At 39.4% G+C, this 15360-nt stretch overlaps 1 protein-coding gene across 13 annotated transcripts in view; it reads right to left on the bottom strand.

Annotated features, from left to right (window-relative positions):
• Window positions 1-15360, bottom strand: part of RPGRIP1 (RPGR interacting protein 1) — a 74711-nt gene that overhangs the window by 34239 nt on the left and 25112 nt on the right. For 11 of the 13 annotated variants that reach the window (XM_037039855.1, XM_037039846.1, XM_037039842.1 and 8 more), the window contains 8 exons: window positions 13646-13751; window positions 9139-9162; window positions 8123-8269; window positions 7579-7652; window positions 5574-5719; window positions 2877-3037; window positions 2268-2411; window positions 1654-1804 (listed from right to left, as the gene is read on the bottom strand). In XM_037039855.1, coding sequence (XP_036895750.1) covers window positions 1654-1804; window positions 2268-2411; window positions 2877-3037; window positions 5574-5719; window positions 7579-7652; window positions 8123-8269; window positions 9139-9162; window positions 13646-13751 — 953 coding nt within the window. The remainder of the gene's footprint in view (window positions 1-1653; window positions 1805-2267; window positions 2412-2876; window positions 3038-5573; window positions 5720-7578; window positions 7653-8122; window positions 8270-9138; window positions 9163-13645; window positions 13752-15360) is intronic. The other 2 variants (XM_037039851.1, XM_037039854.1) reach the window with 1 other exon arrangement.

Here is a 15360-nt window from a genome sequence, read left to right as displayed (position 1 = left end):
TACATTACAATGGACCCCACCAAGGAATGATTCCCCTTCTTCAGCCACGTCAGTCACGAGAGTCTTCATTCTGTTAAGAATTCGGTTTTATTACAAAAAGGCAAAAGAAATTCATTTTAAGTTAAAGAGCAATGGAGTTAACGTGGACTTAAGAGCAATGGAGGACACATTGGAAAGGGGTTGAAAATATTGGCAATGGAATGCAAAGATACATGAGGACAGTCTACCAAATCAGTGCATTACCTCCCATGTTCAACCAATCAGAAACTTTGATATCGGGCAGTATTTGAGTCTTCAGTGTGTTGATGGTGCAGTTCCCATTTAAAGAGTTAAGGTGGTAAAATAAAAATATCTGGATACATTAGAATTTCTTCCTGTCCCAAATAAGTGGAATACAGAAATTGACACCAGTTTCTTAATGGGTAAGAATAATGTATTTCAATACAATAAATTTTAAATTTTGCATTACATGACACAGGGTTAACAACCTTAGCACGTAAAGAAATTCTATAAATCAATAAAATACTATTAAGAAACAGATAAAGGACAGAAACAGGCAATTCTCAAAAGAAAAAATACAATAAAAATGATGTTAAAATGTTTAAAAATTTTAAAAAGAAATAATACAAATAACTGGTAAACATATGAAAAACTCTTTAGCCTTACCAATAATGAGAAAACTATAAAGTTAAAGCAAATGAATCTTCAGAAGTAGATAAGGGTATTATCCTGCCCTGTCCCAGGAGAAAGACCCTGAATCTGAAAGACATGAGAATTTTAATCCAAGGCAGGATTTCCTGTATTATATGACAGTGACTTTGTAACAGACTCAACCCGGCATGGATAAATCATGCCTCAGAAAGTCCCACCTCCCTTTACTCTAGTTCCAGCCTCACTAAGTAACCTGCTCATGGGCTCTGCTTGCCAGGGAGAGGGCAGGGCTGCCCTGAACAGTGATTCCAGATATGCTCACGGCATCAATGAGCAGCCACTGTCCCTTAGACAGCAAACGAATGTTCTGGCTTCAATATCAGTCTTCGATGAATTTTGCTTAATCAGATCTCTCACTACTGGATATAATAACAAAACCAATTTTCTTGACATGGGAGGCTGAGACCAGATCCTGGTCAGTAGTGACTGTACTGAATATAGGAAGTTCCACATTATGAGATTTGCCTCTAAGTGCCAGCCTGCTGCCCTGTTATGCCGACATCCTCAAGCTACAACAACAAATTTAGAGGCTTTCAGAGAGAAATCGTGTGAAAGGATGATGAGAGATGAGTGGTGAAGCTCTACCTCTCACAAGAACTGCTACATAGGTCTGGGGTGAGGGAACAGCCTTGACAGAGGTAGTGTCTACACCTCCCTGAGGGCCGGCGGTGATCTGCTCTCATTCTCCAAATGGATTCAGCAATTGCTGGGTCCTGTGGAAACTCTCCAGAGAAATCAGAAAGAGGCTGATGTTAGCAAAAGAAGCTGCTAACCATGTATTAAAACAACAAAGATGGTAGGATAAAGGTAGGATAAAGAACAGGAGGGGTAAGTTATATGCCAAGGATTTAAGTGGCCTTCCAGACAGATACACAGAGGTGAGCACAGACATTAGCAGTGTGACAGGTCCCAGGGTAAGGAAAACAAAATACTAAGACTTGCCAGTGAGTGGGAGGCCATGGCTTCTTAAAATACCTTCCAGCTGCTTGATACGATGGTTCTTGAGGTCTAGGAGTTGATTCAACCTCTCCAGTTTTTCTTTTTGATCTTTGTTGTCATTATCAGCTTTTGTCATCATTGCCTCCAGTTCTTCCTGAAATGAAATAATAATGTCTGAAATTTTCTGTCTCAGTGGCCCAGAACTAAAGAGTCTAGATAAAAGCTGGTATTTGCTGGGTAGAGGAGATTCCACTGTGTCCTTAGCAGAGCAAATTCATCCATTAGGAAGAACTTGGATGGCTCACGGACCCCTCCAGGACCGGCAGTGCTATTAGTGCCACAGGGTAGCATTTTCCTGGAACTGGAAAAATTTAAACCCAGGAGGTTCACACCTGCCACTTTCATGAGCTATCCCCTTCACTGGCTTCTGTTGCCAGGTGTCACAGGGATGTGTGAGACCTCAAGTTTTTCAAAGGACAGCACTTTCTGTGTTTGCACAGGACAATGTATCACCTTGCATCAGCCCTGGAAACTCGGGTCCTGCTTCATCCCCCATCTGTAAGTGGTTCCCATGTGCCTATTTATCTATCCCCGTCCTGCACCATCTTTTCTTGCACCTGATAACACACGTTGATTTTGTGCTGCAGAATAAGCATTTCTCTGGTCTTTTCTAGTTCCAATGTGGTTTCTGCTTGTGATACTTGCAATTCACTTAACATCTGGGACAGTTTCTTTTCTTCTTGGTTTTTTGGTTCACAGAGCTATAGAGGGAAAACAATGGTAGAATGGAACATAAATATAATAGGTACAACAATAAGTATTCTCCATAAAGCAGTTGTTGGTAATAGTGAAATATTAGCAGCAGAATCTACTCTGAAATGTAAAAGAGGACTTGTGTTAAATTCACAAGTGCTCTCTCTCCTAGTTCCTCACGCTCAGTAGCAGCAGTGAGGAAGGTATACGGTCTCTAATGGCTGTTTGCTCTTCAGCAGCTGATTTCAAGTCCTCATCTGGAAAAGATTAAAAACATTTAAGCTGTAAAGTGTAGGGAAAAATGTGTGGGGTTCATGAAGCTATCTTCATTTTCAATCTTCTCATATTCTTCCAAATACTGTCCTCAATCAGGACAAAATATTACTCAGTGTTCTGATCCCTTTATGTTTTCTAGGGATATTTTCCAGAGATCCCTCTGTAGAGGGGGCCTGCTTGATTTAAAATGCACATACCTCTATCTGAGTAGCCTCTTGGAATGGAGCCGGATGTGTGGCTGGTTCGGATGGCCTGTCAGGAGATTGGGAAATTGTGTCTTTGTTTTGGAGGCTCTCTACTTCCTGTTTATGTTTCTGAAGCAGGTTGGTGACTTCAAGCCTCAGATCCTTGTTTTGAGCTGGAGGAAAGGTAATCCAGAAAGTGAAACTCTGTAGTTATCAGTAACCATGGTCAAAGCTGGACCGGTATAAATAAAATTTCCCCTCTAATGTTTAATTTATTTTATAAATTTGCCCTTAGAGAATCAGTTCTCTTCTATTTCTACAAAGGAGTTCTAGCTTATTAGCCCAGTAAATGGAGTTGAACTTTGGGCTTCAAAAACAAAACAAAAAACACCTGCAGACCTGTAGGGTGAAAGGGAGAACAACAACAAACAAAAACAGAACCACCTGACTGACTGCAACAGTCCAAACTTTTCTGACAGCACCATCCAAACCAGTATTGCAACACCTTCTCTCCAAATCCATTCTGAGTTCTGTGCCATTGACTCTTTGTGGCACCCTCTCCACACCCTCTCTAATCTGGAGAAAGAGTGGGCATCCAGGCATCTGTGTGTAAGTGGGTACGTGCTTTAGGGAAGCAAGGTCTTCATTGTTCAGTGTGATAATTCCATTACCATGCACTAAACAGGGAGTTAGATTAGATTACTCTAAAGTCTTTACAAGACTTCACTTGTACTTCATATCTACTACAAACCCTCCACATGTTCTCCTAGCTTTATCCTTTTATGGTTCCTGCCTCTATTTTTTTCAATTATTTTTATTTTTTTAATCACACTTTACATTCAATATTATTTTGTATTGGTTTCAGGTGCACAGCGTAGTGGTTAGACAATCATATACTTTACAAAGTGATCCCCTTGATATTTCCAGTAACCAAATGGCACCATATATAGTTATTACAGTATTATTGGCTAATTCCCTATGATGTACTTTAAATCCCCATCACTGTCTATTTTTTTTTCAAATACAGCAAAACTTTATTTATTATTTTTTATTTTGGGGGGGCTTGTGTATTTTTTATTTTTTCCAAGTCTATTAATATTCTCAGTAAAGTGAAATGTTTTCTAGATATAATTCATAATCATGAGCAAAATTTTAATTTATTGACATAAAATTCATATAATAGAAAGTTAATCATTTTTAAATGTTTTTTAGAATTTAATTGGTGTTCAAGTACAATTGTCTCTATTTTACCATGCCCCCCACTCCAGCCATCCTCATCTCCCACCCCTCCTTGGCTTAGTCCATGTGTCCTTTACAGATGTTTCTTTAAAGTTTCTTCCCCACTTTTCCCCCATTATTTTCTCCCACCTCCCCTCTGGTTGCTGTCAGTTTGTTCTTTTTTTTTAGAGTTTATTATTTTTTTCTTTTTAATACATTTTATTGATTATGCCCTTACAGCTGTCTCATTTCCCTCCTTCATTCCCCTCCACCCTGCACACCCCCTCCCCCACCATCCCCCCCTTTAGTTTATGTCCATGTGTCACAAGTTATTTAGATTCTATACTTCCCCTACTATTCTTGCCCTCCCCCTGTCTACTTTCTACCTACCATCTATGCTACTTATTCTCTGTACCTTCTCCCCCCTTCTCCTCCTCCCACTCCCCTGTTGCTAACCCTTCATGTGATCTCCATCTCTATGGTTCCACTCCTGATCTAGCTGTCCTCTTAGTTTGATGTACTTTAAATCCCCATCACTGGCTCTATTTTTTTAATGCCATACTTCTCTTCCTTCACTCTCCTACGTGAATATACTAGAATATGATGAAATAGAACTTTGATAAGACTAACTATCAAGGTATAGGCTAACAAAAAGAAGTGAAGCAAAAGTCTTTTTGATAGTATTTAAAAAGCGTTGGGTCTTTTTTTCAAACTTGTTTGTTTCACTTTTAAGAGATACTGATATATGCATGCTACAGTAACAAGTATGTGCTACATCTCCATGGCTTACCACAACAGAATTAAAGTGTGTGCTCCAGAAGTCCAGTATGGCTCAAGAGGTTCTTTTCCATGTGAGTCTTGGGGATTAATCAGCTTTGGTTTTTTGGCTCTAATATTTTGACATGTGGCCTCTGATGCAGCTTATACAAACTAAGCAACTAAAACAACTCAGCCAAGAGGACAGGATGCCGAGTCACTACCCTGCCTGCCAATTGCCTCCTCAGCCAGGAAACACAGAACGTGCTGTTCTCAGTGCGGTAAGCCCCGAAAAATCTCTGGCATGGCTATCTACTGTGATCCAAGAGTTAGAATAGGGGGAAATGGTAGTGGTAACAAAGAGCAGTAATTTGTTTCTCAATTTCAGGTATCAGATGCTTAAAAAAAGGCTGTCAGTCACCTCTAAAGTGATTAATAAGAATAAAAGGCAGGGAACTTCATTTTCCATCCTTTCAATAAAGTAAATGTTTAAAAACATAGTAAATTAACAATTGGCATCCTTTCAAAATAGAAAGTCCTTATGTAGGAACAAGTGTGCGTGTAAGGTAGGAAATCATGCTTTCTAGATTGTAAACCTGATCTGGTTGCTGGTGTGCGTATTTTAGTTATCCGTGACCCCGTGGGGGATTGGAGAAATGCTGGTCCACATTCCCTTCTCCCACACCAAATGTAGGGGATACCTCATTAGAGACAGCTCTTCAGCACCCGACTTACCTTTCTCTCTGGACAGCTGAAGTAAGACTTTTCTCTTCTCCTCCAGCTCAGCATCCAGCTGAGCCTGCAACTGAGAGACTTTTTGCTGTAGCTGTTCTCCTACAAGCTCATTGCTCCAGTGTGGCTGATTACTGCTGTCCAGCATGCTGACCATGGGAAGCAAGTAAGGAGGGAGGGGGTCTTGTCAGATGAACACTCGAAGGTGTTCGATAAAATGTCTTTATTATACAGTTTCTGCATCTCCTGGGCCTAGTTCATCATTCATTCCCCTACATGTTTTTCTGCCCCTCCTTTGACTCTAACAGTCATTTACCAACTGCCTTGGAATTTTGGGGTCCTATTGAATTCTTTAGTATCACTTCTATTTAGGTCTCAAATATCCCACTGTGCAAACAACCAAGTCATATCTATTTCTCCAGTGTGGTGGCTTTCTTCAGTCAGGGAACTGTGTACCAAGACATTCTCAGGTCTGCTAGGTTAGACATGGGGAATGAAATGTTCCTCTTTTCCTTACTTCATTCCTCCAGGTACCATCACCAATGGCTGGTTTAGAGAATACTCACCTTTGAACTACATTCTGGATCACTACACTAAAGGGCAGGAAGCAAAACTTTCAACTTTTCAGTGGCTGTACCCTGCACACAGTATAGCTAACTATCAGGGCAGACACATTTTGAGAGTAAAACACACAAAGGCAGCCCTTGATTGCTCACACAAGTGAAGTGATATCAGTAATCAAACTATTATTACTACTTATGTCTTTTTTCATCATTTTAAGAAATATGGTCTAAAAACAATTTGCTTAGGCTAATATCAAGATTTCTTGGTGCATCTTGGTCATACATTACATGATGATCCAAGAAGATAATGTTGTGAATGATAGAGGCAAGAGGGCAATAATAGTGTTTGTAACGGGGAAGCTTCAACGTGGATAACCTCCAGACTAATTCATTTCATTGAGTTGAAAAACATCAGCTGCCTCTAGGATGCTCCCATACAACCTCCCCAATCTGCCCTCTGCTGCCTTCAACTGAGTACATTCTATTTTTTTTTAATTCTGCATATTTTTAATTGTAAACTTAATAAAAAGTCTCTTTCTGATTAATTAGAGTAATGAAATCCCCCAAATTCAGGTTCATCTTCATGTAATGTGACAGCAGAACTTAGCCAACTAAATCAAAGTTATTGTGTCATGTAATTTCTATTAAGACAAATGATACTACGACTGTTATCGGAAGNGCAAGAGGGCAATAATAGTGTTTGTAACGGGGAAGCTTCAACGTGGATAACCTACAGACTAATTCATTTCATTGAGTTGAAAAACATCAGCTGCTTCTAGGATGCTCCCATACAACCTCCCCAATCTGCCCTCTGCTGCCTTCAACTGAGTACATTCAATTTTTTTTTAATTCTGCATATTTTTAATTGCAAACTTAATACATGAATATATGTATGTTATAAAAACTAAAATGATGTGGAAGTATGTAAAATAAAAATAAAGGTGCCTCTTTACCCTACACTAATGCTTTTAAGTCAGAGTTAATAAATTTTGTTGCAACTTCATTTTTTTGTTTAACCACAGGCATACAGATCTATCTCATTTCCAACAGGTTCATCATGTTTTATTGTGGGAACAAAACATGCTTTATTTAGTCAATCTCTACCAAAAAAAATGGATGCAAATTACTTTTTACTATTACTAACAATGCAGTAATTAACATTCTCAATTTATAATATATTTGCATATATATAATAAGATTTCTTTAGTTTTGATTCCAAAAAATGGAATAGCTGGCACAAAAGATATACAAAGGTTTGACATTTTGATAGTGTAAAATTCTCTTCCAAAAAGACTGTGCCAATTTATATTCTATATAACAGTGTTGAACAGCAATTTCCTCACATCCTTATCAACAATATATATAATTTTAAAAAATGGAAAGGCACTTTTCTCTAATCACCCTTTATAACAAACAGTTGTCTGGAATGCAAACTTGGTACTCACTTTTCTAAGAGTTTGTCATAATTGTCATTGAGCAATTTTCGTTCTTTTTCCAAATCATCAACTCTTTCCTGAAACTAAGAATGATAACAGATTGACTGAGATAAAATTTAAAAATCTATTGCCTTGCACAAGATTTCCCTTTTCTGTTGCAGGGTGGGGATTGGGTGGGGGTTTTTCTACATCCATCTCCCATGTCTGTGAAGAGTTACTCAACTTGAAAAACTTGAACCAATTAAAGGTGGGGTAGAAACTTTTCTTGGAATTAATGAGGATTCTTATAAGTAAATTAACATGGTGTCTGAGTTTCTAGTGTTAGGGAAGCAGAAAAATACCAAAAAAGAGCAAAGACTTTGGAGAACAGATGTAAGTATAAATCCCAGTTTTTCTCGTAATAGTATAATCTTGAGCAAATTACTTAACCACTTGGAGCCTCATTTTTTCTTGCAATAAAACACCCATAGTGTTGTTAGGGTATACTTTTTAACAATCCTAAAATTAGAAAGTAACTTACAATTGATGGAATCTTTTCATTATTATTATGTACCTCCTTCAGCGTTATCTGCAGAATGGACACATCCTCCAATTGGCTCTTCAAGCTCACAGCCTTCTTTCTCTCCTCCTTCAGCTCAGCTCTGAGTTCATTCACTTGGCTGAGGAGGGCATCATGGGCTGCACTCTGCAATCCCTGTTTCTGGGGCAAACGGAAATTGCTCTGGGAATAGTCACATCACTTACCAGGAGTGGACTCCAGATACCAGCCACCCTTGCATTCAGTAGTGCATGTAACAAAGAATGGCCTTGATTAATAGTAAGTTGCATTTGCATTGTAAATTGACCTTGTTTTTCACCCTAGAATTTCTCAGAACATATTGCTTCCCAGTTAGTGAGGATTTCCCACTCTGAGAAACTTTAATTTATAATCAGAGTCTCAATTTTCCCAAGGTTCAAATTAAACCCTGGCTCTAGGGGAAGTGCCACCTCTCACAGCTGTCTTTACTTTCTAAGCTACTGGAGTGCTTTTTATGATGACATCCTCCTCCCTTTGCATCCAGCAAAATGACATGTTACCTGTAGAAGTTAAGTGGCATTTTTCTGGTGGACACCTGTGATGAGAAACTATAGTGACTGAACTCTGCCACATTAACTCATAATCATGGACATTCATCCAGCTTCACCAGCACCCCACTCACAGGGGTGAATAGGGACAAATATTTAACAACACCAGAGATCTGCAGACATTGTTATGTCTCATCAGCTCACACATTAGAAGAATGCTGTTAGGAATTTTTGAGCCAGTGCTGCAATTCTCTGTAGCAATGGGTTGAAATATACTATACTAAATAGTTCACAACTCAGATCTAATATTTCAATTTTTATGAAAACAGTATAATAAGTAGCTTCCGATAACAGTCGTAGTATCATTTGTCTTAATAGAAATTACATGACACAATAACTTTGATTTAGTTGGCTAAGTTCTGCTGTCACATTACATGAAGATGAACCTGAATTTGGGGGATTTCATTACTCTAATTAATCAGAAAGAGACTTTTTATTAAGTACCTTTTGGAGCAGAGTTTCATATGCCTGAAAGAAAAAAATAAACATTACTCTATTGATATATCAACTTGATTATTATTTTGATGTTTATAATACAAATGTTTAAATATTTACTTTATTTATTTTTATAATCTTCATCCAAAAATATGTTCATTGATTTTACAGAGAGAGTCAGGGAGAGAGAAAGATTGATGTGAGAGAGAAATATTGATCATTGGCCTCCCATACAGACCCTGACTGGGAATCAAACCCATAACTTTTGGGTATATGGGATGATATTCCAACCAACTGAGCAACCTGGCAAGGACTAAATATTTATTTTAAAATACATTATTAAAATTTCCCATAAATCAACTCAATCTGAATACCTACTTTCTAATTAATTGCTGCTGCTATTCCTTAGTGCCAGCTTGCCAGAGTCTATGAATGTAATAGACCACACCATTTCTTTTTTAAAAAAATGAAAGGTCTTTTATTCGAATTTGTCTTGCACTTGATGGGTTATCCAAGGAAAATATTTATTTTCAAACTATGCACTATTACTTAGCATGCTTCAGATCTCTTTCCAGTTTTAGAAATAGAAAAGAATAATAATAACCAAACTAGCAACTGCTACTATTGGTTGAGCATGTTACTATGTGCTTCATTATATGTTACATTATGATCATTATAATTGTTTCACATATATTATCTCATTTAATCCTTACAGCAAATCTGAGAGGTAGGTAGTGTTGCCTAAACTTGAGAAATGAGAAACCCAAGCCCAGAGAGCTAAGTCATTTTGCTCAGACTCCAGGGTCTGTGCTATTGACCATCATATTTCACTGGGGAGGGATTAAGAGAATGCAAACCTGTTTTAGTACATGTGTATGAAAGCATGATTAGAAGGAAAATTGCTAAAGAAAAACAAATCATAAAACCTACATTTTAAAAATTGTGGATGATTATTCACCATTAGGTTGTTTCTACTACTACCACGGACATAGGTAAGGACATTCAGTTTAGAATGGCTTTCTTCCTCTTTTCTTTTTTTTTTAAAGATTTTATTTATTTATTTATCTTTAGAGGGGAAAGGAGAGAGGGAGAGAAACATCAATGTATGGTTGCCTTTTGCGCATCCCCTGCTGGGAGTTGGCCTGCAGGGAACTGGCCTGCAACCCAGGCATGTGCCCTGACTGGGAACTGAACCGCAATCCTCTGGTTCGCAGACCTGTGCTCAATCCACTGAGCTACACCAGCCAGGGCCCCTCTTTTCCTTTAATGCAATAGAGGAATGCATAGATGTTATTAAAACCTAACCCCACAAATACAGGTATACCCTGCTCTTTGGAAGTTCTCATTCTGCCACTGAACTCTTACAAAAGAGCTATTATACACCCGTACCTGTTTTCACTAACTGATAGAAATCCAAAGAGGATTTTTGCTTTTACAAAGAAAGATGAAAAACAAAAATGGCATTCAGTGTTTGTTTTGGATGAGCCTTTACAGAAGCAGCACACGCTGGAGCACAGCAGCAGGAGCGGTACTGCCAGGCTCCTTCCTCAGTACAGTGCTTGGCATCTCAGCAACCCGCTGCCGGAGCTTGAACGGTGTCTGTGAGCATCTGTACTTTACCTTGATTTATTTTGTGCTTCCATCAGCGAGATGTGTCCCAAGGTATCAGAAAGGCCTAAGGAAGCTCATCAGGGTGTTACACAGGATGAAACTGGGTGTAATTAAAACGTTTCAATGGTGGTGAATAAAATAAAGATACTGTGCGTGCTTTGAACGTGCCTGCACCAACCATTCATACTATTTACAGGCAGAGAGGGAGAATCTTGAAAGCTGCACAAGCTTTGCCGGTAGCAAAGTGGTCTTTTAGTCAGCACCCAGTTAGAGATAAAATGGGAAGACTATTGCTTGAATGGACTGATAGGTGTGTAAAATGTGGTGTATATCATATCATTCTTGCATTTACATGTTAGTGTTATTTTATTTTACTTTATTTTTGTACAAAGTGCCAATATTTATTTGAAGGGCACAAATCCAAGAAAGCAACAATGAATAGTGTATAGATTCAACATGCAGATGCCTCGTATTAGCACAATTCATCTTGGATTTCAGGGACTATACTAATGCAAACTGGGATGTTACTGCTATTGGGTATGATGTGGTAGGTTATTCTGGGGGTCTTGGAACGCTCACGAATTTTTCTATATAAATTTATGGTAATTGCCCCTCTGCTTTAGGCCATTTCAGCTTATAGAAGCCTTATAAGAACGCTATACTTTCAGATAGCTGGGCAACCTACACAGCTATTTACCCATACAGTTTTAAATGATCCTCCCTCTCATATTTCCACATCCTTTAAGTGCTACCAAAATTAACCAAATCAAAAGAATACAAACATATGTCTGTATTATTCTCTACAAACATAGGTTTGGAGGCTGGCCTTGTAAAGAAGCTTTTCGTCTCCACCAGAACATTCCAGGGGCAGTACTAACTGCTGTCACTCTTGATCGATGACACCACCATCATCTAATCACCCAAGCCAGAGACCCAGGCACCATATTTCATTTCTCTTTTTCCCTCATCCACTCCCCTTGGTGATAAACTCCATTATTCTGCTTTCCAGACTTCTCCCAGTACAATCCTTTTTCTGCAAGCCTCTGTCACCACCTTGGTTAGGACCCTTTCTTTTCTTCCTTGGGCCACTGCACTCCCGTTTTACCTGATTTCTTCACCTCCCATCTTAATACCAGCCAGCCTATCATCACGGTGCTGTCAAATTATCTTTCCCTGTAGTTTTGTAATTTTTGAGAAGTTGAAAATTTCAGAACAGTATAAAGATTATAAAAACAGTCATCTATAATCTTACTACCCGGAATTAATAATTATTAGTGCTTTACAGTAGTTTTCAAAGGTATTATTTTTCTAAGATATTTCAGACATTATAAAAAAAAAGGTACAGTGATTTCTTTAGAGAAAAACATTGGTCATGTTATCAACTTGCTTAAAACCTCTCTGCAGCTTGCCAAAGTCTACACTCCTGACAAAGCCTCCGAGACCCGGTGCCTGACATTTCCCGCCTCCGTGCCTTGGCCTACCCCTCTCCTGCTCTGGAAAGCCCTTTCCTCTCTTGCACACTCGGTAACACCTGCTAATCTTTCAGTATCCCAGTGTTCAACTCACGAATATACACCTTTATGAATCCTTTTCTGATCCTGCACCCCATCTTCTGATAAATCTGACTACTCTTTCTTTTGTGTCTCCCCCCCATCCCCTGGATGTGGATAATTATACTCATTCACTTCTGGCTCCTGTACATTTCTCGAAGGCAGGAGGTATCACTCATCTTTGCAATCTTTGTATCCCAGTACTTTGCACAGTTCCTGGTACTCAATAAATATTTTTTTCAATTAAAGAATGGTGCCAATCTCTTAGACCCTTGATGCCCTGCTTCCACCATTCAGATAGGAGTTTCTATTGCATAGTAATGAGAAAAGAGAATAAAGCGATCTTGCTAGATAAGCCTGGACCCAAAGTCTGCTCTGTCCCTTACTTACCATCTACATGACTTGAGCAAGTTACTTAACTTCTGTTAGGCTCAGTTCCTTCATCTGTTAAATGTATTTACCTTGAGGGTTGCCAGGCTTAAATGAGATTACACCTATAAGTATCTAGTATGGAGTCCAGCATACAGAGTACTCAGTTAAAGCTGTTCTTCTGGCTGATAGGGTCCAGAGGGGAGAGGGGAGAGAATCATAGGAGAAAAGGGAATGGACTCACATGAACAAGTATAAAGGACACATGGACAATAACTAAGGGTGGGGGGTGGAAAAGGGAGGGAGGTGGGGAGCATGGGGCGGGGGGTGGGCAGGGTTGGGAATATAAGACAGAAACCTGTACTTGAACAAGAATTAAATAAAAATTATATTTTAAAAAAAGCTGTTCTTCTCTTCCTCTGTCACTGCTCTTGGCTTCCTAACTTAATTACATTCTGCTTGCAGCTCTTGCCTGCATCCTTAACCCTGACACAAATTAACACCATTTAATTGCACCTTATGGGGTAAGGCTTGAGCCTTTTTCTTAATAGAGAGATAATGGGAAGTAGTGGAAAAAGAATGGACTCTGAGTTGCAAGGCTTGGGCTTAAGTATCACCTGTAAGTTTTGTGACCTTAGACGAGTGACTTGGTTTCTCTCAATTGTGGTCTCCTGTGTATAAAATAGAGACAACGACATTTATCTCTCTATCTCTCTCCCTCTTTTAACCCTCAGCCAAGGATGCGTATTTTTTAAAATTGATTTTAGAGACAGAGGAATGGAGAGAGAGAAACATCTATCAGTTGCCTCCCTTACACACCACAACTGGGGATGAACCCAAAACTCCGGTATGTGCCCTCACCAGTAATCAAACCCTTGACGTACGGGATGATGCTCCAACCAACAGAGTCACCTGACCGGGACAATACTCACCATTTAACTAATTGTTTTTCCCCCAAAAAAGCAGAGATGATGATGGCAACTCACCTTCTGAACTTCCGTTAATTGTGCTTTTGTTGCTACCAATGTGATATTCCTTTCATGTAAGAGCTTCTTTAGCCGAATCAGCTCTATGTTCTCCTTAATGGAAGTTCTAGAGAAAGAAGACAGTGCTAAGCTATACTGTGTGAGAATGGACAAAATTAAGCATCTTTCCCCCTGATTTTGCACCAATAAAAATCTCTTCTTGCTTTGCGCCTGCCTATCTCCCCCACAACACACCAGAAATAGGAAGTGTGTACACACTCCTGTAATAATCTCCTTTCTCTCATTTCCCCTCACACCAGTTGAGACTTGAGAGACCACCAACCTTAAATTCCGTGTTGTGAGAAAACATAACAGCTGTTTTTAAAAATTATGATGCTCACAGTTTCCCATAAACCTTGCAAAGAGCTACCAAGTCTGAGCTGTGTTTCCTTGGAGAAACCAAAAAAGTATGGCTATGAATGGGAGACACAAGGGAAGATTATACTTTCTGAACCTAGGAGATCATGTTTTCTTGACTGTTTGGAAAGTATTGGGAGGATTTGGGCTCACTAAACTCCGTCTTAGTGATTTACAGTTCTGGCTGCTTATTAGAATCATTTGGAAAAATCTTTAAAATTACACTGCCTATAGTCAGGAGTCCCCAACCTCCCTCCTTTCCATCAGTAGAGGGAGACGCATTACCGCCTGAGCTCTGCCTCCTGTCTCCTCCCAACACTTACCCCAGTCTGTGGAAAAATTGTCTCCTATGAAACTGGTCCCTGGTGCCAAAAAGGTCAGGGACCGCTGCTAATCCACCCCCAAATAACTGAAAGGGAGTCTGTGAGGTGGGGCCCAGGCACCTGCGATTTAAAAAAGTCTCCAGTTGAAAACTCATGGCCACATGAAAACCTGCACATAGATGTTTGCGGCAATTTTATTCATAATTGCCCAAAACTTGGAAACGACCAACTTGTACTTCAAAAAGTGAATGGGTAAATAAATTGTGGTACATCCAGGTGATGGAGCATTACTTGGTGCTAAAGAGAAATGAATTAGTAACCAATGTCACCCCAATAAATATAATGAAAATAATAATAAAAATAAAGAAATGAGCTATCAAGCCATGAAAAGACATGGAGGAAACTTAAATGCATATTGCTAAATGGAAGGAGCCAATTTGAAAACACTACATACTATATGTTTCCAACTACGTGACATTCTGACAATGACAAAATCATAGACAGTAAAAAAATCTGTGGTGCCAGGTATAAGGTGGTAGGAAGGAATGAACAGTGGAGCACAGAGGGTTTTTAGGGCAGTGAAACTACTTCGTATGATACTATAATGGTGGATACATGTCATTACGCATTTGTTCCAAAGAATGTACAACACGAAGGAAGAGTGAACCCTAAGGTAAACTATGGCCTTTAGGTGATAGTGATATGTCAGTGTAAGTTCATCCATTATATCAAGTGTACCGCTCTGGTGTGGATGTTGACAGTGGGGGAGGCTGTGTGGAGGTGACAGGGGCGTTAATGGGAAATATCTGTACTTCCTGCTCAAATAAAGTCTAGCTCTGGCTGGTGTAGCTCAGTGGATTGAGCTCAGGCTGTGAACCAAAGGGTCACCAGTTGGATTCCCAGTCAGGGCACATGTCTGGGTTGTAGGCCAGGTCCCCAGTGCGGGCCATGTGAGAGGCAACCACACATTGATGTTTCTCTCCCTTTCTTTCTCCC

The sequence above is a fragment of the Sturnira hondurensis genome, unplaced genomic scaffold (assembly GCF_014824575.4).
Source record: "Sturnira hondurensis isolate 20B ecotype Veracruz unplaced genomic scaffold, ASM1482457v3 Scaffold0025484, whole genome shotgun sequence".
NCBI lineage: Eukaryota > Metazoa > Chordata > Mammalia > Chiroptera > Phyllostomidae > Sturnira > Sturnira hondurensis.
The sequence above is the reverse complement of the archived record's forward strand: the minus strand, read 5'-3'. Positions and strand labels throughout refer to the sequence as shown.